Genomic DNA, 25,323 nt, shown 5'->3' with positions numbered 1-25,323 from the left:
AGGACAACCCAATCCTGCGAATTACCAATGTACATATGAAATCTGGCCATGACAGGAAAGGGTCAGGGCTCTTCGAATCACTGTCAGTCTAGCATTTTCCCTCAGGTTTAATTAGAAACTCTTCTCTCAGTATCCAACATAGCTGGCACTTGCACAACCCAGCAGGAGACAGAAAATATGATCAATACGCATAATACCAGAACTGCTCAAGTTCTATGACCTGAACCTGACCATGAAATCTGTCACAGTCTGTACATGTACTGTAGCTTAGATGTTTCCATTGCCTCATCCTACACTGTGAACGATTCAGCAGACCATATTTTCACATATACGACACAAAAAGCCATATAAATAATGAAATAACCAAATATACTGCCAAGAACCTTATTGCTTAGAAGCACAACATTCGAATTTATCTCTCCAGCAGCAATCCTTCAAAGCATAAACAGCATTATTGTAATAGTATTATCAATATGTCAGCTATTGATTACACAAACGTCATGAGAAAACTCTGCTTTCCTGCCCCATGATTATGTGGTTGTCTCAGAGCGGAGAAAATAAATTACATTTTCACCACTGAGCTTTTTGTTCAGAGCTGCACTTCATTCTTGTCACGGAGCGATGGGCCCCTGAATCAAGTCCCATTTTCAATCCAACAAAAGCTCTATTCTCTCTAGGCTAGCAGAGTGATGCTGTTACCGCCAAGTCACATTTAGTGGAAAACAATATACGACGTTCTGATTAAGACAAAAGCTTGGGCTTAGACTCAGTGCATTGGGTTAATAAAGGTATTGACCCACACAATGGGAAAAAAGCTCTTGAGGCCTTTTAGGCCTTTACTGCACTGTCCTTCTCAAATTTAAGGGAACACATAAGAAGAATGTTTAAAGAATCTTCACATTCTTAACATACAACAGTTCAGAATATCCACAGCACATAAAATCCACAACAGAAGTACATATGAATCCTGTGCTATATAGGTCTGTCTAGTTATTAATGATATTCAGTTAATATTACTTGCATATTTTGTGCAAGAAAAGCAGTATAATTTACCATGCATAACCTCAATATCAGTCACTTGCTACACTTGCTACTACAGTTTCTCTAAGATGATCGCTCTACCAGTAGGCCTACTTTATTTGCTGTAAAAATATACACAATAAAACACTTTAATTATAAAGATGAGAAGTTCTCCTAAATAGCTCATTGTGTACTCACCATTATGTTGCTCCAAATATGTTGTTTTCACCCGTGAAACACGAGGCTAAGGGATGAGAGGAAGGTGACTGTCCCAAAAGCACATAAAAGTAGTCCATTAGATTTGCATGCTATATTTCATGTCATCTGAAGGCATTAATAACTTTGTATCCAAAACAGATTGATATTTAAGTAGTTGCTCACTCAAAATCTTGCCCTTCGTCTATTTAAATCTAGTGCGCAATAAAGCGTTTGTTTGTTTACATATGTAAACGCTGTGAACGCGTGTGAGTCCATAAGAGCGGGCACGGGCATTTTTACATTTTATAAGTCTGGCTTCCGGTCTCATGTACAAAACAGCTTTTTGCCGCTTGATATTGCAAGTTGGTAAGTCTTACCGTATTATTTTAATTTATTATTTTAATTATGAACACACTGGTTTGTAGTGCAAAGTTTTACCGTTTACTGCACATTGTTGTTATTCTCATTATTTTCCAAAAGCGGCTAAACCGGATCTCGCCCACAGACTTACTGAAGAATAAGGAACACGGAGCTCAACAATTATGGGTAATCTTTTACCTCAGCCACTCTTTAGATTGTAAATTGTAGTTCTATAACCTGTATTTGTTATTATTAGTGTCTTACATTTCCACAAAAAAGAAATCAATATTAACATTTTTGATGGGACTTAATTAACTGTAAATACTGTGGATGATCAATAGAACCTTGTAAGCTTTCAAGCCAAACTTGGGTTTTTATGTTTTGCATTAAATAACTTTTAATACTGAAGGGGTTCCGTGGACAGTTCTCAGTCTTTTATGTGCTCCTATGGTATTTTATACTTGAAGAAAGTAAATAAACAAATAAACACTAAATAAATCTAATAATAAATAGACCTCAATTATTTTCATGCATCACAATTATATAACTACGTTTTAAATACTGACACCAAAACTATTGAATTGTTCATTTAATTACATACAGTACATAACTACTGTTTATGATAAATTGAAGATCATTATCTCATTTTCTGATTTTGAAATTTCTCTTAGTTTTGTGTATGATACATGTTTCTGTTGTTGACCAGATTATTTCATTTACATCACACAATATGTTTCTCAATCTTTGTAAGGAAAAAATGCTATGAATGTTGCATCCACTCACATGCCTCAATATCTCTGCAAGCCTCTTCTAATGCTTTGAGAATGCAACGTAACATTTTAACCCAAGTGCAACATTTAAGACAATTCAAAATCCACAATTTTTAATTTAATAGACAATCAGGAAAACAGTGACAAAATGTAAGAAAACAAAACACCTATAAAGAATGGCTCATCCAATGCAGTTTCCAGCTCACACTGATTTGAAAAGGCATTAGACAAACCGCAGATTTATAAAAACACTCAATAGGTTAACTAGGCACAGGTGTGGAACAAGAAGGTTGACAGGGGATAAATGCACATTAAAAAAAAGACAATTAAACTGGACAGAATTGACATGAATGAGATTAATATTGACCATGGACCCATCTGGCTCTGTCAGGACCTGGATCAGGATCAGCCAGATTAGGGTCAGGTGTTGGGTTCGGCATAAACACAAGAGGAGTTTTAATTAAATAAAAAGAAATTGTGCCATATAGTCACACACACACACACATGTTTGTTTTTGTGAATTGTGGGGACTTTCCATAGACTTCTATAGATTTTATACTGACCAAACGATATTGTCTATCCCCTAACCCAAGCCTAACCCTAAACCTAGCCCTCACAGAAGACATGTTTGCATCGTTACACTTTCAGATAAACATCATTTACTATTTTTAATCATTTTTTAACATTGTGGGGACCGCAAATTTCAGGTTTTACTATCCTTGTGGGGACATTTGGTCCCCACAATGTAGCACAAACAAGTACACACACACACGTTGTGTTTCAATTTATGGGGACATTCCATAGGTGCAATGGTTTTTATACTGTACAAACCCTATTTTTTATCACCCTACACCTACCTTACATCTAAACCTAGCCCTCACAGGAGACTGTGCACACTTTTCCTTGTTTCCTCATGGGGACCTCACAAATGTCCCTGCAAGGTCAAAATTTACTGGTATTACTATCCTTGTGGGGACATTTGGTCCCCATAATGTGATAAATACCAGGTGCGCACACACACACACACAATTAATTCAAAATAAATAGATTAAAATTCAAAATAAGACCCCTTATGACAGTCATAACATGTTTATTTTTAACGGTGTCTCAACAGTCTTGTGTTTCAGTCTTGTTTTTGTTTAGACATAAATATAAATCTATTCATATATATTTGTTGTCTTTTTTCTTGCTTACAGTGGCATGACATTTATTCTCAATATATTCCTGAATAATATGTAAGCTTTACAGTATATATTTAACCACTGTTTCAGTTCTAGACTCAATATGCCAAAATGACATGTTTTTGCTCACATTAACAATAAAGTTTGAGTGGGATTTTTTTGCATTTTGATTTGGCTGCAGAAAAAAAAAGGCTTTCACTATGCACTAATAGACTGATGAATCACATTCTACTGTGGGCTGAAAAGTATTGATCTAGAGGTGGAAAGGGGATGTGTGTCACTGCCCTTTCATGTTGCTCATGCTCAAAATGAATCATACAGTACACGTTCTTTTTAGTTTCGGGGTATGTGTTATACCAAATCAACAGAAACACTACTGCAGAAGAAAAACAAAAAGCAGAGAGTGGCTTAACATTCCACTGGGCTCTGAATGAATGAAGGACTGAGAGGAAAATACAGGCACATTCTGTTCCTTAAATTCTGAATCAAATAGTTTAGGGCTCTTGCTGTGTATCCATGCCAACATGTTTCTATTCTTCTGGGTTACTAGGCTCTTAGCCATCTCGAAAGACTCATCCACTGAGCAAGTTAAATGAAGTACAAACTATATAACATGCAACTTTACCTATCCCTGTTCTGCCACAAGTATAAGTTAACTTAAGTTAACAAAGGCAGTAAGTTATTGAATGAGATCAGATTTTAGTGAAGTCGACACAGTTTATTCAAATTACACAATTAAAAACTTTTCCAAATTTTTCCAAGTCTATCTTTAGCATGTCAGCATGTTCTTAGTACTACAACCATTCTATATAAAAATATTTGTAAAAATGTACAGGTTAAATTCAGAACAGCAAAACTACTGTTACGCCACAAAGATAACACGCAGAAGTAGTGCTAACATGATGGTCTAGTAGTACGTCTCTCTTTCCACCCATCCTGCAATTAAAAGATAAAACATATTATTTTTAGTTGTAAAATATAAAATGATGCACTCATACAGTACTCAGACATACATTTGTATACTATTAAATTAAATTCTAGAAAACAATACAATTGGTTAGAACAAGGCTGCTTTTTCATGTTTACCTCCGGGATTGCGTCTAAGGATGAGCTTTCTGATTTCATCATAAATAAAGATGAGAAGAGAGTATGGCAAGGCACAGAACCACCAGTTGATCCTACAGATAGAGCACAGCGATTAAACCAAAGAAGCAGCCAAGAAAAAAACTGCATATTTTATTTCAAACAATTAAATTTGATCCTACTTGAGTGGGTACATTCGGAGAGCCACATCCATGCCAGGGCAATAAGACAAGAAAGCCGCCAGTGCTGTTTCCTCAAACAATCCAAAGATCAGGATTTTGTTCCTTGTAGGACAAAAACGCAGTAAACAGACAATAAATAACAGAAAATCTCCTCATAAAACATGGCTTACGCTCATTTAGAGCTCATTTTGTTCTTCCAGACTCACTTCATTCCCTGCTGGAAGACGGAATTACGCCTGGTCTTGCAGATAATCAGATCGGCCCACTGCACGATCACAATGCTGGCGAAGAACGCTGTGTGGCACGTGAACTCCACGATCTTTCTCTGTTCATATGTCTGAGAAAACATTATATTGTTTTGGTATAACAATAATCACTTTTCATAATTAAAATGAGGGTTTTGAACCTTTTAGTTGATGCCTGTTAGCTTTGAGGTGAATCTAAATGTTTATGCACACCTAAATAGTGACTACATTCAATTTTGCCAATATACACTACCGGCCATAAGTCAGTAAGATTGCTTTTAAAGAAATTAGTACTTTTATTCAGCAAGAATTTATTAAATTTTATCAAAAGTGTCAGTAAAGACATTTATAATGTTCCAAAAGGTTTTTAGTTTAAATAAATGCTGTTCTTTGAAAGAATTCTGAAAAAAAGTGTCACAGTTTTTTCAAAAATATTAAGCAGCACAACACTGATAATATATATATTTTTTTCTTTCAAATCAGCATATTAGAAATGATTTCTGAAGGATAATGTGACACTAAAGACTGGAGTACTGGCTGGTGAAAATTCAGCTTTGACATCACTGGAATAATTTACATTTTTAAATTGCAATAAAATGTAACAATATAACTGTTTTTACTATATTTTAAATCAAATAAATACAGCCTTGGTGAACATGAGAAGAGACTTCTTTAAAAACATTATTACCCATTACAAACTTTTGAACAATTTTGTATGCATTTTAAAGGACTTTCTCTTTTGATAAAATACAACATAGCACTAAACATATTTTTAGTCCAAAACAATGCTGTCTAGAATAAATATATCCCTCCCCTTGACTAGCATGTAGCAAATTGTGACGTAATTCATAATACCTACCCATTGTTGCCCATAACTGTCCTCCAGGTCATTATTATACTTGTCATCCCAATGTACACGAATTCCTAGTAGTCTTGATGGTAAAAAGCCATTTTCAGCAAGAATGACAAAGTATGTGAAAAATCCAGCGAGAGCCTGAATCATACCTGTAGAATGAGATAAAATCCTCCATTAAAATGTTTTTGAAATTGAAATTTTTACTTTTTGACATGAGAAGCATTTACATGATAATGAGATTCACAACACACTAATTTAGCACCTGATTGAATACCATTAAAAATGACAGTCTTCTGTGTTGTCTAGGAAATTTACTTGCAATTTTACCATTTTTAATCGCCATGCGGTATCATTTACAGTTGAGGTCAAAAGTTTATACCCCCCTTTCATAATCTGGAAAATGTTTGTTTAGTACTGACCTGAATAAGATATTTCACATCAAAGATGTTTACATATAGTATACAGGAAAAAAATTATAGTTGAATTTATAAAAATTACCATGTTCAAAGTTTACATCCTTAATACTGTGTTGTTATCTGAATGATCCACAGCTGTTTTTTCTTTTTCTTCTGTTTGGTGATAGTTGTTCATGAGTCCCTTGTTTGTGTGCATTTTTCTTATTTTGTCTAAATACCATATTTTTCAATTTGTACTGCCCTTCAGAGGCTACAGAAGCTAGTTACATGTTTCCCAGAAGACAAAATAAGTTAAATTTACCCTGATCTTCAATTGCATCGTTTTTCCTTCTGGAGCATCAGTGAGCGTTTGAACCTTCTGTAATAGTTGCATGTGAGTCCCTCAGTTGTCCTCAGTGTCAAAAGTTAGGTCTCAAAACCATACAGTCATTGTTGGAAAGGGTTCAAATACACAAAAATGCTGGAAAACCAAAGAATTTGTGGGACCTGTAGGGTTTTTCTGAAGAACAGCAGGCAGTTTAACTGTTCAGGACAAACAAGAGACTCATGAACAACTATCACTAAACAAAATAAAAAACAATCAAGGGGATGTAAACTTTTGAACGAGGTCATTTTTTTTATAAATCCAACTAATTACTTTTTATTATATGTAAACATTTTTTATGTGAAATATCTTATTCAGGTCAGTACTAAATAAACAATAACATTCATTTTGTATGATCCCTCTTATTTTGGTAACATAATTAACATTTTGAAGATTTGAAAAGGGGATGTAAACTTTTGACTTCAGCTGTATCAGCTGGAACAAAGCCACAAAATACCACCTACCTATCTGTCCATATGCAATGCTAATAAGTCTTTCATTCACCAAGTTGTCTGTTTTAGGGTTTCTGGGCTGTCTCTTCATAATATCACTTTCAGCAGCCTCGTATGCCAGAGAAATAGCAGGGACCTTAAAAAAACAAATCAAAATGATTAACTGCCAGCTCTTGTAGAGAAAAAGTAGAAAATGCAAGTGTGAAAACGAAAATAACCCAGTGTGTTGTGCACTGACCATGTCTGTTCCCAGGTCAATACACAGAATGGTAACAGTTCCTAGAGGCAAGGGGATGTTGGCGATAATGAAGAACAGGAAGGGTGTGATCTCAGGGATGTTACTGGTCAGGGTGTAAGCAATGGACTTCTTCAAGTTGTCAAAGATCAGACGACCTAGTGTGGAAAGAAAACTCTAACAAAGGAACCCACAACATTGAGAGAATATGAAAAAAAGGTACGTACCTTCTTCTACACCTGTGACAATTGAGGCAAAGTTGTCATCCAGGAGGATCATGTCAGCAGCCTGTTTGGACACGTCTGAGCCAGCAATGCCCATAGCAACACCGATATCTGCCTTCTTCAGTGCTGGAGAATCATTCACACCATCCCCTGTTACAGCCACTATGGCTCCCTGGAAAAGAAAGGTTTTCTTTTAATTGACTCTGAGGTTTTTTAAAACTGGGGACCAAGAGGTGCATAGGGTCCTCATAATTGTGAGATAAAAAGTCCCAATAATCTTTTTTCATTTTTATTCAGTGGTGGAAACAGGCTTCCATAAATGACAGTCTTCAATGTCACAAGATCCTTCAGAAATCAGTATAATATGATTTGGTGCTAAAGGAACATTTCTTATTTTTTCAGTGATGCAAACAGTGCTGCTTAATATGTTGGTGAAAACTGTAATACTTGTTTAAGGACTGAATAAAAGTGTCAATTTCTTTCAAAAACTTCTCTAATGTACACAAAAATACTTTGTTGCCTTTTAATTTTAGAAAGGGGATTCCTCACAAGGGGGATCATATTTGGCAATCTTTGGCATCAAAAAGTTTGATAACTGCTGTTCTAAACTGTCTAATTGATTAACGTATTATTTAGGTACATTCAGAAGTTCAATCATTACCTGTCGCTGACAACCCTCTACAATAATCAGTTTTTGCTGTGGTGACGTTCTAGCAAAAACAATTTCTGTGTGGTGCTTCAGAATGTCATCTAGATGTTCACATGAGAGGTCCTTCAGGTCTCCACCGTGAACCACACAGGCCTTTGCATCTCTGAAAAAAGAAGTTTATTGGATTCAAGATTAGATATCAAGGAAAGTTAGAGTGACGTTTTTAGTAAAAGCATCACATTACCTGGGATTGACCTCATTGACAGGGATATTCAAGCGAGCAGCAATGTCTTCCACAGTCTCATTACCCTCAGAAATAATCCCAACACCCTTTGCTATGGCTTTGGCAGTGATTGGATGGTCACCGGTTACCATGATAACCTAACAGTTGAGACATGTATGTGTAAACTATAACTATATAATCATTTCAGCTCATTGTAATGAATCAGTTAGGAATTACCTTGATTCCTGCACTTCTGCATTTGCCCACAGCATCAGGTACAGCAGCACGTGGAGGGTCGATCATTGACATCAGACCCACAAAGCACAGATTCTCAGTAGGAAAATTCACATCATCAGTATCAAACTGGAAACCTTCCGGAAACTGTTCGTCAGGGAGGTAGAAATGACAGAATCCTGTTGGAGAATAATATGAATGATCATTCCACAGGTGAACTCACAACTTTTATTTGAAGAAGCAGCTTTTTCTCTTTTACCTAAAACTCTTTCTCCAAGGCCCCCGAGTTCCAGATAAGCATTCTGAAAGGCTTCTTTCATTTCATCATCCAAAGGTTGCTCCTTCCCTTGGATCAATATAGTAGCACAGCGGTCCAGGATTCTCTCTGGGGCTCCTTTCATCACCAGCAGGTGTTTCGACTCTGTGCCACCATTTGGGTTCATGTGCACCGACAGCTACCAATGCAAGCATTAAATCATTTCAGATAATGATGAGATGTATTTTATTAGTAATATTAGGGCTGTCAATTTAACATGTTATTTAATGACACATTTTACATTTTTGATTTGGAATTCTTTATTGACCGATATAAGTAGAGATGCAAGATCCTAAATCCAGTACCTGATATTTGTTTGTAGAGTTGAAAGGGATTTCTGCCACTTTGGAGTACTTGTCTCTCATTTCTTTCACTGATCCACAGCAAAGCTCAATGCACTTCAGCAGAGCAGATTCAGACGCATCTCCAGCAACATCTCTCTAAACATTTAAACACAGAAGTGAGATATTTACTAGAAAATGTTACAAACAATAAACAATATCCAAAATGAAGAGGTGCTATATATATGATATACACATATACACATTTTTTTTTTTTTTTTGCTTTTCAATTTTCATTGGGGTCATTATATACACTACCAGTCAAAAGTTTTTGAACAGTAAGATTTTTAATGTTTTTTGAAACATGAATTTGAAAATCGGAGTATTTTTTAATGTAAGAAGTCTCTTCTGTTCACCGAGCCTGCATTTATTTGATCCAAAATACAGCAAAACAGTAAAATTTTGAAATATTTTTAATATTTTAAATAACTGTTTTCTGTTTGAATATATTTTAAAATGTAATTTTCTCCTGTGATTTTAAGGCTGAATTTTTAGCATCATTATTCCAGTCACATGATCCTTCAGAAATTATGTTGTAACATTATAAATGTCTTTATCATCACCTTTGATCAATTTATAAATTTATTTTTTGATCAAAATAAATTACATTTTAATATATATTCGAATAGAATTTTAAACTGTAAAAATATTTCAAAATTTTACTGTTTTGTTGTACTTTGGATCAAATAAAGAAGAAACTTCTTTTAAAAAACTTTTAAAAATCTTACTGTTCAAAAACTTTTGACTGGTAGTATACAACACAAACTGCTCTGCTTTTTTTAAAAAAGCAGACCTCCACCAAAAGTCATTGTCCTGTGCACTGACTTACAAAGTCCCACCCTGTAATTATAACTGCTGTGCATCAAATCAAAAACTAACCTTCAGAATTGGCACATCTGTCTGTTCCGCCAGGAACACAGCCCTGTTGCAGAGCCCAGCAACACGAGCCAATGATGCCCAGGTGGCCGAGCTGCGGTCAAAGGAGGTCCCGCTCTGATTCTCTGTGGTGTCAGCCTCGTGGATCTGGTTATCAAACCACATGTGGGCTACGGTCATGCGATTCTGCGTTAATGTGCCAGTTTTATCGGAACAGATGGTTGAGGTTGAGCCCAGAGTTTCCACAGCCTCAAGGTTCTTAACCAAACAGTTTTTCTTAGCCATGCGTTTAGCTGTGAGGGTGAGACAAACCTAAAGAACGAGAAACAGCGAGTGGGTGTCATGCAAATATTAGGGCCTGATCTTCAAACAAAGTAAGTTTAAACTAACTAACCGTGACGGTAGCAAGAAGACCTTCAGGCACATTGGCCACAATGATGCCAATAAGAAAGATAACAGCTTCCAGCCAGGAGTAACCAAGAACAAGAGACAGAACAAAGAAAGAGACACCCAGGAAAACAGCCACGCCTGTGATGATGTGAATGAAGTGCTCAATCTCAATGGAGATGGGTGTGCGCCCAACCTCTAGTCCAGATGCAAGTGTTGCGATTCTGCCCATTACAGTACGGTCTCCAGTGCTGATGACGATGCCACGTGCAGTACCTATGTGCAAATATTGCACGAAACATTTAAATTTAAATATATATACACATACAGTCAAACCAAAATTTATTCAGACACCTTCTAAATTTTTCACAATATCACAGTTTATTCGCTATAGTTTATAAAAAGTTAATAAAATATGACAAGAACTCAGAGTTAAACTGTATCAGAACAAATTCATCTTGATAATGTCAGATAAATTTGATAGAAAGGTATGTAATGGATTACATTCAATCAAAAATTCAGACAACTGTTAGTATGACAATATTTACACAACTACCAATACTTTGTTGACCAATTACCAAGCAATACTTCATTTTTTTTAGTCTGTGGTGTAAAAAGGTCACATTAGCAATTAAAGAAAAAACACTTAAGGCAAACATGGTCAGGTCAAAAATTTTTGGGTATAATACGTCACAGTTTACTTCATTTTGCTAGCCTCACTTACATAAAGGAACTATAGCCTCCTGCACCCACTATAACATAGAAAATATCAAAAATTATATCTGGTGTCTAAATATCTGGAATGCGATTTTTAATGGGGGACCCCTCTCTAGTTTTGGGCTAGTGTTGAGTAGCAATTAAGTGGATTTTGTTGTGAAAACCTGGCAACCCTGTTAAGTAGCACAACTGTTTTTAACATTGATAATAAGAAGAAATGTTTTTCGAGCACCAAATCGGCCTGTTAGAATGATTTCTGAAGGATCATGTAACACTGAAGACTGAAGTAATGCCTAACGAATATTTAGCTTTGCATAATGAGTACTATCAAAAGTATAAATGTAAAATCATTTTATTGAATTTAATGATGATGAAATCTTAACAATTATGAAAATATAAATGAAACACTTTACTGAACATAGTGAATGAGAATATAAAATACCTTCTACACAGTTGGTGGAGAAGAAAGCAATATTCCTTGTCTCTAGAGGATTATCATTTGAGAAATCCGGGGACCGTGTCTGAGGCTCAGATTCTCCAGTCAGAGAGGAGTTATCCACCTTAAAACAGCCAATTTAAAAGCTATTTTTACATAATGCCACTGCCACACACAGGAAATGTGTCATTCACACTACATTGATCACGTTGGATAAGAAATAGTGGCTCATAATAACCTTGCAGCCGTGTGAGGCTATGATTCTCAGGTCAGCAGGGATCCTGTCACCACCTTTTACCTCCACCAGATCACCAACCACTACGTCTTCAGCGTTAATATGCTTCTTCTCACCATCACGGACAACCAATGCTTGCTAGATAGGAAAAAGTTTATAATCTGACACATAAAAATATAAAACTACACATATGTATATTCATTTATTAGGTTTAAAGACAAATTGAATGGCAAAATATTTACCTGCGGAACCAAATTCTTAAAAGAGTCCATAATTTTTGAGCTCTTAGCCTCTTGATAGTATGAGAAACACCCAGTGATGATCACCACAGCTGATAGCACAACTCCCAAGTACAGCTGCATTGCACAGAAGGATAAACAACACTAGATATAAAATATCCAAGAAGCAGAACACACATTTAATTTTTTTTCAGCATTCCCTCTCACATTGTCATTAGCTGGCTCATCATCCATTGCCGCCTGAATGCCATACGCAAGAAAGCAGAGAACGGCACCAGTCCACAACAGCATGGAGAAACCTCCAAACATCTGCTTACAGAACTTCACCCACTCTGGGGTGGTTGGAGGTGGAGTGAGGGCATTAGGACCATCCCGGGCCAGAATCTCCGCTGCACGAGCGCTTGTGAGACCCTGGTGAAGTCAAAGAGAAGGCTATGTTAGTTATTGATCACTAGACATTTATAGAAGTTTTGCACTTAAGTCACGGTTTTGTCAGTTACCCGGATGTGCAGCCATACTGGAGATACTCAGATGTAAACAGCAGCATTGATTGCAGGGTTAATGTACTAATGTAAGAAGGAAAAGGCACAAACCTTCCTGACCAGATAAGAACAAACATGAATGTTGTCAAGATTATTGTCCTAGAAATCCTGCTTCAATTTGGCCAACCACAAACACCTTTCTTAGACAGTTTTTTGCACTCTTTTCCTTGATTTGTTATAACTTTTATCAGTCTATAGTACTCCAAATGTTTTTCCCAGTCTGATCGATTAGTGAAGCCCACAACATGAATATTTAACCGTTTTCAGCAATCAGCAATCAGCCTACATTCAGTGCCGCCAATATGGCTGATTGACGATGCATTGTGAAAACACTCTATTAAGAGTCATTTTATAAAAAAAGTTCATGAACTTACTCTGCTCAAATCTGTACCATATTTGCGGTGGAGCTCTTCCAAAGTTAGTTTGTGATCATCCTGAAATAGAATTTATATAGAAAAATTCAGTCTTGGAAAAATGATCAACATATACCATACTGAACAACACTAAGTAAAGCCTCACCAAATCCACTTCCTTTTTCAGCTCATCCATATCTTTCTCCTTCTTCTTGTTTTTGTTCTTTTTCTTTCCTCCTTGCTCTGACGTTGCCGCCAACTCGTACTGGTCCCGTCCATCCTGAAATAGATGTTTGAAACATCAAATAACAACTCTGTCAAATAACAAGGCTGTGACAATTGTTTACAGAGTCATATTGAGGAAAATGAAACCCCCCCCCCAAAAATGAAAATTCTATCACTCATGGTGTTTCAAACAGTATGACTTTCTTTCTTCTATGGAACATAAAAGAAGAAATTCTAAAGACTGTGCTGCTCATTCTTTTTCATGCAGTTACTAAGCTTTCTGAAGTTTTCAAGCTTCTAAAAAGGTTCAAAAGCACCATATAAGTGGTCCATACAGTTTGTATGCTACACTTTCCAAGGTATCACTTTTATGACACCTTAAAGTCTGTAAAGTTAAAAAAAATAAAGCAGTGTAAAATGAAACCTATGCACTAAATGCATGTTTTTTCCATGTTTCCAGTCACGTATTACTTTGTATCTCACATGGTGAAGATGAGGGCAAGCCCAACTATCTGATTACCAAAACATATTCAGATTACTGCCAACCTCCTGAGTTGAGTCTTTGGTGTATTTCGAAGGGATCAGCTTTCTCTTGACATGATCTGCTACATGGAATGAACACGTCTAATAATGTTCTGTGGCACGTGGCCAATCTCTACTAGGTACATGGTAGCAACCATGTCATCTTGGCCTCTATCCAATGAAAAGAAATAAGCAGAAGCAACAAAGCCTTTTCCCTCAGTACATTTCATTTCCCAAAGAGAGCACGAGTAGGCAAAGGTGGGAGTATCATAAGTTTATCTCAGAATTTCTGTGAGGGTCACACATCCGCAAACTCACAACAGACAAACACCCACACAAAGACTTGTGCTCATGTTTTATTCAGCCATCCAGTCAACCAGAGTTCACTGCAATTGTTGCCTCAGGCAAACATGTTATGCCACCTGTGACAGGAGCAACTGTTTGTTAGAATGAAAAATGGATTTAAGGATGTTTTTCCAAATTAGATCTGATTTCATTGTATGACCTCAAACAAAGTCACAGCAGTGTAAACAATGCAAATTAACACAGTTGTTAGGTTGTACAGCAAAAGAACCTTTGAGTCTACATTGTAAAAATTGGTGCGGCACATTAGGAGGCAAAAAGTACCTGCATGTTGACATCCTCTATCCTTATTGGAAAGGATTAGGAAAGTTTTGTGGTAATTCATGTGAACTGACCTAGATAAAGCACACCATGTTCTTAAGAGGAGGAGAGAAAACTCCAAAACAACAACCTGTGCCTCTAGAACTAGCTTTAAGATGTAAGGAAAATAAAGTAGAAAGCTGCTTGCAAAACAGTGCAAGCACAGGTTTAAATCATGATTTCACACTGAGTGTGCAAATAAGGCCATAAATAGTGATGAATAGTAATGAGTACTGCATGTACTGCACACAGGTCATACTACAGCCTGCTACACTCCCACTTGTCAGTTAAACTGAATATAAAATGCAATGCTAGAATAAGAAACAATAAACCAGTCCATATGGGCAACAACACCATTACACAAAATAAAATCTGAAACACACATAAAACTTTTTCTTTTTACTCTCATTTAAAAACAAAAATAATACATACTTTTGGGTCTCACTGTACATAAATTAAATACACCCATATGCATGAGTGTGTGTTTGTGTGCAGTCATACATTTTATATAAAACATCAGTATAATCTTTCTGAAAATATCCATAAGCGCATCTCCTTTAACATTAATACGCTTCAAATTAAACAAGTATAGTTATTGAAACATAAAACATATTTTACTTACCCCAACTCCCATTTTTGCTTGTGAACGGCGGCTGTGCTACTTTACGTTCACTTTCAAAGCCCTTTGCAAGTGTGTGGAGCAGAGCATCAGATCACCAGCGGCTCTGCTGCAGCTCAATTCATATGTGAGTCTCAGTCACACGTTTGTGTAGAAACTCAACAACCAATAGGAAGCGAGTAAATTCTTTGTGCAGCCTGTGTGTGTGCACAACAGAAGGAAAGTGTAAATCTAAGGATTGTAGCCCCTGAGCGACAACGTTCTGTTTGCCGATGCATTTTTATTAGCTACTCTGAATAATTATCAATATGGCAATGACAAAATCAACTTTGACTTGAATAAACCAAAAAATTAACCAAAAATGTTATATTTCATTTTTGTTTATATTACTATAGCCTGTAAACACAGATTGACCGTTTGGAATGATTTTTTTTTTAAATGTTTTTGAAAGAAAATACAGTAATATTAAATAATTATTTAAAAATATCAAAATGTAATTTATTCCTGCCATAGCAAAGCTGAATTTTCAGCAGCCATTAACCCAGTATTCAGTGCCACATGATCCTTCAGAAATCATTCTAATGTTGATTTTATGTTATGTTCATTAGGTGCATTAATAAATCTTAATTATTTCAACTTAATTAACTTTTGAGTAACACAGCATCATAATCTTATTAGAAGAATACAATTATTTTAATTATTATTTTAATCATTTTAAATGTATTTTATGCTGCACAAAAATAAATCTACATTACAGAAGTATAAAGAAGTGTATGAGTATTAACAGTAAAAAAAAAAAAAAAACACACCTTTTTTTCCTTTACTTTTTTTAACATAAATCTTCCCCTCTGTTCAAATGAATCATTTAAAAAAAACATGAAAAAAATCTAATATATTTTTCATAATCATTTGCTTTTTTCCTCCCTTGCATGTTTTACACTGCTTGTGAGGAAACCATGACAATGTGGGAAACCAAAAACAGCGCCAGGAAACCTCAAGTGGCTAAAAGATAATACAATCCTGGTGCTGAGCTCTACTGTTGAGCCAAAGAGGAGTTGCTGATGAGTCTTGGACTTGTCCTATATTATTATAAGTATTATGCAACACCAGAATTGTTAGCTTATGTCTAAATACCATTGCATTTTAAAGCCGTTGCTCTGTAAATCTGAATGCTTAACATGGGGTCTTAGAACCTATTATGCAAGAGCTTCGGTGGTAATCTGCGTATATAGCTAAGCCGCGCTTTACTGACACCAAACATTCTTAAACGCCTGAGAAATATCAGTCACACACAGGAGAAAGATCTGCGGATGGTGTGAAGCCAGGCCATTTTAATGGGCTTTCCAATTTCATTTGATGCATTGCTTTTATTTTGTGTGTAAGCCTGTGATTACAAACGGTTATATCACTCGAGCCTCTGTTTGGTGTTTTATCTGTTTATGCCAGAAGGACACAGATGCTACCTTAGACAAATGTATTGTAATTCTCCCCTTTCAGTCCCTTTGATCTGATACAAATCCATTAAAGGTATTTCTCTCGTTGGGCCATTTCAAAGACCCGCACTGTTTTCTCTTGATCTCCGTCCAGCTCGCATTCACCCTCTTCCCATTTCAGATGTCCATAGAAGTCCAAATATAGACCGCACGCACCTTTTTAACCAGCTCAGGTACTCTTTCTTATAATGGCTCCTATTGTAAACAAACACAAATGTGTCACGCTATAGACGAGGCTTCAGATAACGCCATCCATACCTGTACTGAGATACAATGGCCACTGTAACGGTTCTGTAGGTTGATGGTGAGGAAGATTTTATTAACAGATGGCTACAACAGTGCCTGGAAAAAAGGAAGCAATGTGCTGGAGTCTGTCTACCAGTGTGGTGAAGAGGCAAAGACAAAGCTGCAGAGAGAAGAGGGAGAAGCAGATGGACTTTCCACCCCCCTCCAGAAAGAGGAGTGCAGAGGACTTCTCGGCTTTTTTCTCTTTGCAAATAAAGTCTATCATCTGAAATCAAGACCAAAGGCTCTGAGTGTGGTTCTTCAGCAGAACGGGCAAGAACCACCGCTATTTAATTAAACTAGGGAAAGGTACAACTGAATCGTCAACAAGAATGCGGAGTTCTTATGAAGAAGACTCTAACAGACAAAAATAGGGCTAATAAAATACAAATATTGGTCACTCCATTTTGTTTAATGTCATTTTCTAGGACTAGATTACATAAGCATAATATGTCTGCAAAGTTCCAAAATTATGAAATTACAAATGTTGTCATCACTGGGGGTAACAAGATAGAAATTATTTTTGCCATGGATCCTAGATCATGTGGAGATCTCCAATCCTCTTTTTAGATAGCATGACTAAAATTCAGAGTAGACAAACATGTGACATTTGAGAAATTACAATCGGCTTCCTTAATTGCACAGTACCTGAGCTAATTATTCCAAACAAAATAATTTATTAAATTTTGTTGAAAAAAGAGGTTGCACAAAAGTAAAAATTGATTTTAGCCTAAGAGTGGGGTGTGAAAGGGTGTGAAAACGTGTGAATGATGGTGTGCAATGGTGTGACATGGAGTGAAAGAAGATGTCTGACGAGACACTGAGGCAAATCAATTAAATTGCCAAAACAGCTGTATACAAAAATTGAAATGTGGGCCCACAGGGCAGATTATGCCCTTAAAATGACCCTGGATGAATTGGTTAAGTTTCCTGGTCAGCACCTAAATTATTGTTGTGGCGGAAAGGAAAACAGTGCCACACTTGCGCAGCGTATTACATGGGAAGGCAAAGCAAGGATGCTTACTCTGTCCACCCCACAGCTAACTTTCTTTTCCAGCATCCCAGGATGGAGCTGATTCTGTGTCAAAAGGATAAATATTGTCTTTCTGATTGTTAACATTAATAAAGTGGGTTGAGTGTTTTCCAGGGTAAAAAGCCTATGCTATTGAACAAAATAGACCAAAAAATTTTATCCAGTGATAAAGGGACTAAATTTATAAAACAAAAAGAAAACTTGTTGAGAATAACATTGAAATTAATCAAAAATAGTAAGGATGAAAACAATTTAATAAAGCCAAATTCTTTATTATAGAAAATGGGTATTAACCCTGCTCTTTATGTTAATACAATGGATTGCAAACAGATGTATGAGAAGCCAAAAAGGGGCCAGGACAGCCCTCAACCCACTTGACATTTCTACAGGTCTCACCGAAAAGGACGACTGGCCAGATGAAAAAATGAACATGCCTGATATCACTAACCAAAACTCTGAAAGTTTCCATTTACAGGCAACAGCAGTTCTATCAAGGCCAGGGAAGGTTTGCCCCACCAGTGTATGCAGTTATGATCTCAAGGGGAATATCACATTGATCAGCAAAACGGGTCCACATCTCTCTCCCTAAAACATGCCAACTAGCTTCAACAACCCTACACAGCATGGAGTGAGGGATTAAGGGCGTGCTAGTAACGACCCTCCCTTGCCAACGAGGGAAAGACCATTGCAACGACTCGCAAAGAGTCACCCTGGTGAAGATGGAAAAAGGGGGAAGGAAATGTGGAGCCAACAAGAAGGGAGAACACGAGAAAGAAAGACAGAATTAGAGAATGAAGAAGACATGTAAAACTGTGTCATGAAAGAACTTTTAATATTAGAAGGAGTAGGGAGGCAGGATATTTTACTTCTCCTCTGAAGAAAAATGTATATGTGGGGGAAAGATGCCCATGGTTTTGACTGTTGTGCGAAAGGGGGAAGTGACAAGGAAAGTTAAGCAACAAGAGTCTTGGTCACCACACTTAAATGCAAAGGTAGAGGATTTTTTGGTCCACATGGGAGACTTATGATAAATATAGGGTCAGAAAGGGAATAATAGCTCAATCTCGACTACAACTGAACCAGGATTGTATGAAAAACAACATAGGAATGTTGAAGAGAATTATGACATGTAGGAAAATGATACCAAGCTAAATGTTTTATGGGAAACAGCACAAACAATTAATGATATGAGTGGGCAACTTTCACAACCGCTAAGCTAAAAGACTGCCTATTCTGTTCTAAAACACTGATGAGCCAAGTGATAGTAGTCCCTAATCCATTCAGTTATGAACACTGTGCTGAATTCAACAGAAACTTTTGTCATTTGGAGAAAGTCTTCAGACCTCATTGTCCAGCTGAGTGTCTAGGCTCCCTGAGCAATGCTAAACAAAAACCCTTCTATAAGCATATACCTCGATTGAGAGCTAAATGTAGAAGCTTAGATCTAACTGAAGATTTGAAAATACAAGTTGATCAAGTAGAGATTCCACTATGGTACACCATAGACTACAGTAAAGAATATGAGTGCTTTGTTAAACCCACAGGGGTGGTAAATGTGGGACAATTCAAAGAGAAATGCAGTGTCATTTGGAATTTAGATACAGCAATATTTCGAAATGTTGATGATTCTAGAGATTTTCCACCCCTTCGGGCATCAGGAATGAGGAAAGGAGAACAAATATGGCCAGCTAAAACCTGTAAAAATCAAACTATATCATTACCTAATACAGATCTATATAAAGACCAAACTATAGCATTAGCCGATTTCTTTTGGATATGCGGAAAAAGAAAACTTTTATCTGCCTTACCTCTAGGGCGGAGAGGAAAATGCACTAGGGTACAATTAATGCAAGAACTCCATATAATAGAAGCAAAGTTCCTTGATTATTACGCCGGAATGAGACATACCGGCCTAGAAAATTGCAACTTTTCATTTTCCGTCGGTCTTAGTACACGATGTAACTACAGAAGTGTCAGGTTATAAGTAGGAAAAATATCGAAACCATTTGGTCATTTTTGAGTCGAGATGCTAACGGTCTAATCAGATTCAATGATCTATGCTAAGCTAAGCTAAAAGCGCTACCACCAGACCCGGAGATCGGCTGAATGGATTCGAAAACGTTAAAACTCAACAGTTTTACATGAAAAACATCCCGTGAGTAATTTAGAGCGATGTGATAGAAAAATTCTAAAGCAAATTTGAGATTACATAAAAAGTCAAAGCAAAGGCGCAAATTAGCACTGGGCAATGCGATTGGCGCAAATGTGTAATATTGCCGCTTCCACGTAAGTTGAAAAATTTCAACTCGAGGTGAAAATTCACATTATCGCGTAAGCCAATCAGTGAAGAACTTATTCACACATCCAGTTTGATTAACGTCTGGTTGTATTAGAAAATGTCAGAAAGTATTATGCGATGATTTCTTTTGCACTAGCAACATGAAAACCATCCCGTGAGTAATCTAGAGTGATAACACAATGAGAATATTTGCTTCGTATTTGGTGTGGACACAGCATGATGATGTGTGCACACCAAAAGCAAATTTAACTGTTTGCATTAGAGTACATAAAAAGTCAACACAAAGATGCTGGTCTTTTGCGTAAACTGAAAAATGTCAAGACGCATTGTTGTGCAAGCCAGTCAGCAAAGAACTTCTTTACATGTCTAGTCTGACACATCAGGTTGTATCAGAAAATGGAGGAAAACATAACTCGATTTTATTCACACGAGTGATATGAAAAATGTCCCGCAAGTAATCTAGATTGATAATATGATGAGAATATTCGCTGTGTGTTTGGTATGCACACATCATCACGTTAATAAAAAAACTAGAGCGGAAAATGTGCATGGCATGTTGTCAGCAAGACAATCAGTGAAGAACTTAACGTAAGCATTATGCGATGATTTCATTCACAGGAGTGACATGAAAAACATCCCACGAGTAATCTAGATCAGTAACGCAATGAGATTGCATCTTCTTTTATGTTCTACAGAACAAAGTCAATCAGGTTTAGAAAAACACGTGGGTGAGGAACTGATGAGAGAATATTCATTTATAGATAAACTACCCCTTATTATTAACTATTAAGTACAGTATTATCTTAATATCAGATGTTTCACCTAAAATACATAGGAAAAAAATAAAAATAAGACACAGTAAAAGTATATAGCTACACAATTATTACAATCTCTCTGATAATTTGGTCTTGGAAGAATCTGAAGAGAAATGTTTGAGTTTAGGCTATATGGAAATCTCTGAGTTTTTATTACAGACTGACACACATTGTCATCTAAAATTCATGAAAAGGAATATTCTGCTTAAAAACAAGGCAAAAACAAAGTCTCTTTCAACATGGGCTGGGTTTCCCAAAGCACTAACTTTACTGTCATACTCCAGTTATCATACTCCTTTCTTACTCCCTTAGTTTCTGTCTGTCTTTGCGTATTTGTAACTGTCAGTCTATATCTGTGTCAGCGGCAGACACTTCATCTTCACGTCAGTCCCGTTGTCACGCAAGCCCTTCTCTCTCCTTTCCTCTGCCCACAACCAAACTCCATGCGTTTCTCTCTATCAGCGCACCTGTCACCGCTGTCTGTCTGTCTCTCAGACTGTGCCACTCAATCTTGTCTTGATGCTGAACATCTTCGATTGAAGCTGTTTGATGTTAGCTCTGTCTCCAGCTCTAAAAGATGCAACAGATTTGGAAGTATCTCAAACACGGAATGTAATAGTCCAAATTTTTTTCACATTAAAGGAATAGTTCCACCAAAACTGAGAATTGGGTTGGATTTACCTTTTGTCTTACATTTTACATTGCTGTTTTTTTTGCCATGAAAGAAATTTTAAGATTCAAGAATATTCACATACATATTTTTCATACAATGAGAGATTATTGCAACCACAAGCTGTCAAGCTAAAAAAATATATATATTTTTATTTTTTTTGATTTTTATCAAATTTGAGATTACATAAAAAGTCAAAGCAAAGGCGCAAATTAGCACTGGGCAATGCGATTGGCGCAAATGTGTAATATTGCCGCTTCCACGTAAGTTGAAAAATTTCAACTCGAGGTGAAAATTCACATTATCGCGTAAGCCAATCAGTGAAGAACTTATTCACACATCCAGTTTGATTAACGTCTGGTTGTATTAGAAAATGTCAGAAAGTATTATGCGATGATTTCTTTTGCACTAGCAACATGAAAACCATCCCGTGAGTAATCTAGAGTGATAACACAATGAGAACATTAAAGGAATAGTTCCACCAAAACTGAGAATTGGGTTGGATTTACCTTTTGTCTTACATTTTACATTGCTGTTTTTTTTGCCATGAAAGAAATTTTAAGATTCAAGAATATTCACATACATATTTTTCATACAATGAGAGATTATTGCAACCACAAGCTGTCAAGCTAAAAAAATATATATATTTTTATTTTTTTTATTTTATGGAGCTTTTATAGTATTATGTCTCACTTTTTATTAAAAGCAGTCCATGTGAATAGTGCACTATATTTCAAATCCCTTTACAGCAAAAAATATTTCGAGATATATTATTAAATTGACTTATAATTAAACATATGAATAACAAACATATATTTCGACTCACCCAATATTTAAACATATTAATGTTGTCCAAAATAAAAAAAAAAAAAAAAACATTTTGCATTTACCCAAAATTAATTTTAAGATTTTATATTTAAGGAATTATTTCAGTTTTAAGACATTTACCAAATAAATATTTTTCAGTTTGATTGTAGCGCTTCTAAAAAATATTTTTTTTTTTGTTCAACATAAATAATATATTTATGTTATTTTAAAGTCAGAAATGTCCTTTCGTTCACCTTGCAGTACATTTTGTAATACATTTTGGTATTTTAAGTTTTAAATAAATTGTATTTTTAATATAAAAGTAGTAAAATATAGTGCTTTTTAGAGTGAGCATTATAAACTGTCATTGTATAGCTCTATATGAAAATCAAAATGACAACATACAGGTTTGAATTGACATATTCACATACATATTTTTCATACAATGAGAGATTATTGCAACCACAAGCTGTCAAGCTTAAAAAAAAATATCTGTGTCATAGGAATCACTAATGGACTATGAAATTTTTATGGAGCTTTTATAGTATTACGTCTCACTTTTTATTAAAAGCAGTCCATGCGAATAGTGCACTATATTTCAAATCCCTTTACAGCAAAAAATATTTTGAGATAAATTGACTTATAATTAAACATATGAATAACAAACATGTATTTTGACTCATATATTTTTCGCCAATATTTAAACATATTAATGTTGTCCAAAATATATTTCAAAAAAATACATTTTGCATTTACCCAAAATTAATTTTAAGATTTTATATTTAAGGGATTTTTTTTTTTTTTTTTTGGTTTTAAGACATTTACCAAATGAATATTTTCATAATATATATTTCAGTTTGATTGTAGAACTTCTAAAAATAGTTATATTTCTATGCAAATATTTTTTTGCCCAGTTTTATATTTTTGTTCAACATAAATAACATATTTATGTTATTTTACAGTCAGAAATGTCCTTTCTTTCACCTTGCAGTACATTTTGTAATACATCTTGCCATTTTAAGTTTTAAAAAAATGTTATTTTTAATATAAAAGTAGTAAAATATAGTGCTTTTTAGAGTGAGCATTATAAATTGTCATTGTATGGATTTATATGAAAATCAAAATGACAACATACAGGTTTTTGACATGAGAGTGATTAAATAATGACAAAATGTTCATTTTTGGGTGAACCATTCTACTGTTTGGTAGCTAAAGTAGATATCTTGCATAAGTTGCAATGTTTATACTACATCTGTTAGACTAAAAGGAGTGGAAAGTATATTTGAATTTGACAAGTTTATGGGAAACGGGGCTATTCCTCAAGCCTTAACATAATAACTCCTGCCACCCAGATGACAGAATGTCCAGGGAAAGCTGTCTCACACTGAAACCATTATGCCATCGTCCCAGCAGGATGTTACGCACAATTGTCCCTTTTCAAAGCCAGCGTGAAAGAAAGCGTGTAACAAAGAGTGAAAGAGAGGGTCACTATGTTTACCGCCATCCAAGAGAATGTTCCCTCAGTCATTTACTGAGGCAGTGGCAGGGCTCTCCTCTTTTTGAGTGCCCTCGTTGAACTCGACCTACCTCAAGGCTAATTCATGTTTAATAGTACGATGCAAAACGTAACTGATTTTTATTGGATGCCAGTGTAATCGCAGTAATCAGACTACTGGACTAGGATAGCAAGAGAGAGAGGGAGAGAAAAAGAAACAGTGAAAAAGGGACAGAGGAAAGATGAGGGTCTCACAGTCTATTGCGATGCATGAGCAGACGCCTGGCACCCAAAACAAAGAGCCGCTTGTTTCTCGAAATTCACTGCGAGTAAAAAAGACTGCATTAAAACACATGGCACAACATATAAACACAACTAAAGGAGCTATACGCACAGGCCCAAAGGGCAGAACTTTCCTACATGGTTGAAAGAGAAGAGTGAGGAAGTTCAGAAGTGTTAGGAAGATGAATGTTAAATGTATCCTGGATAAGGTTATTAATGATTGGAATTGAAATTAAGAACATTTCAATACTGATTTATATCATGTATTTTAACCACGAGGCTAAAGTTTGTAGTTAGCATTTGAAGTAAACCCCTGCTGCTAGCTATTTTGTTTTTAGTCAGTAGCTAAAACAAGATGACGTCAATTTGCACATCTCTATAACAGAAATGTCCTTCTGAATGAAAGATTACAGCACAGCTAAAGATGAAGGAGACATATGAAAAATATGAAGCAACAGATAGATGATGGAGCTGTTTGATGTAGGAATATGATACTAAGAAAAACTTGATGTTTTGAAGATGCAAAACTCACAAATCTGACATTCTACAATTCTGTCACCTCAGGGAGATAAAACATATTCAATTTGTGCTGAGAAAAGCTAGACTATAGCTTTTCTTTTTTCAGAAAAGCTCCCGGCATCAGTTCTCCACATACTTACCCTGCATTTCCACTTCAATGATGGATTTCTTCACAGAAGAGACACAGAAAACAATGCTTCAAGCTGGATGTTGGATGTCACTCAATACTTCATGAAATTTTCTGGGTGGCTGTTGGATATATTGATGGATATGGACAGTTATTGTCAGGTTGCAGCACCCTGTATGTTGGTAGGTATGTTTTGATGCTGGGATGCTGGTTAGGTATGTTTTGATGCTGATTTAAACTGGTCCTTTGCTGGTTTATGCTGGTCCTTGACCAGCATAAACCAGCAAAGGACCAGCAAACCAGCTAAGGACCAGCATAAACCAGCTAAGGACCAT

General features: G+C 35.9%; 1 protein-coding gene across 1 annotated transcript; it reads right to left on the bottom strand.

Annotated features, from left to right (window-relative positions):
* Window positions 1–2,444: 2,444 nt before the first annotated feature.
* Window positions 2,445–15,315, bottom strand: atp1a1b (ATPase Na+/K+ transporting subunit alpha 1b). The gene is made up of 22 exons (XM_051119362.1): window positions 15,167–15,315; window positions 13,301–13,414; window positions 13,156–13,215; window positions 12,447–12,650; window positions 12,243–12,356; window positions 12,004–12,138; window positions 11,772–11,889; window positions 10,620–10,888; window positions 10,229–10,537; window positions 9,314–9,448; window positions 8,952–9,147; window positions 8,696–8,871; window positions 8,480–8,616; window positions 8,248–8,398; window positions 7,590–7,758; window positions 7,366–7,520; window positions 7,140–7,263; window positions 5,899–6,044; window positions 5,001–5,131; window positions 4,795–4,896; window positions 4,616–4,707; window positions 2,445–4,465 (listed from the first exon to the last, which is right to left on the bottom strand). Exons 1-22 carry the CDS (start codon window positions 15,176–15,178, stop codon window positions 4,437–4,439), a joined length of 3,078 nt encoding a protein of 1,025 aa, XP_050975319.1. The 5' UTR covers window positions 15,179–15,315; the 3' UTR covers window positions 2,445–4,436.
* Between the last annotated feature and the right edge of the window lie 10,008 nt (window positions 15,316–25,323).

Source organism: Labeo rohita, chromosome 9 (genome assembly GCF_022985175.1).
Source record: "Labeo rohita strain BAU-BD-2019 chromosome 9, IGBB_LRoh.1.0, whole genome shotgun sequence".
Classification (NCBI taxonomy): Eukaryota; Metazoa; Chordata; class Actinopteri; order Cypriniformes; family Cyprinidae; genus Labeo; species Labeo rohita.
This window is presented reverse-complemented; position numbering and strand designations above follow the sequence as displayed.

Coding starts and splice junctions, on each gene's coding strand:
- atp1a1b (XM_051119362.1), bottom strand. Junction 11,890..12,003: donor TAGCCTCACACGGCTGCAAG/GTTATTATGAGC, acceptor GGCTGTTTTAAG/GTGGATAACTCCTCTCTGAC. Junction 4,466..4,615: donor CCTTAGACGCAATCCCGGAG/GTAAACATGAAA, acceptor TTTTAATTGCAG/GATGGGTGGAAAGAGAGACG.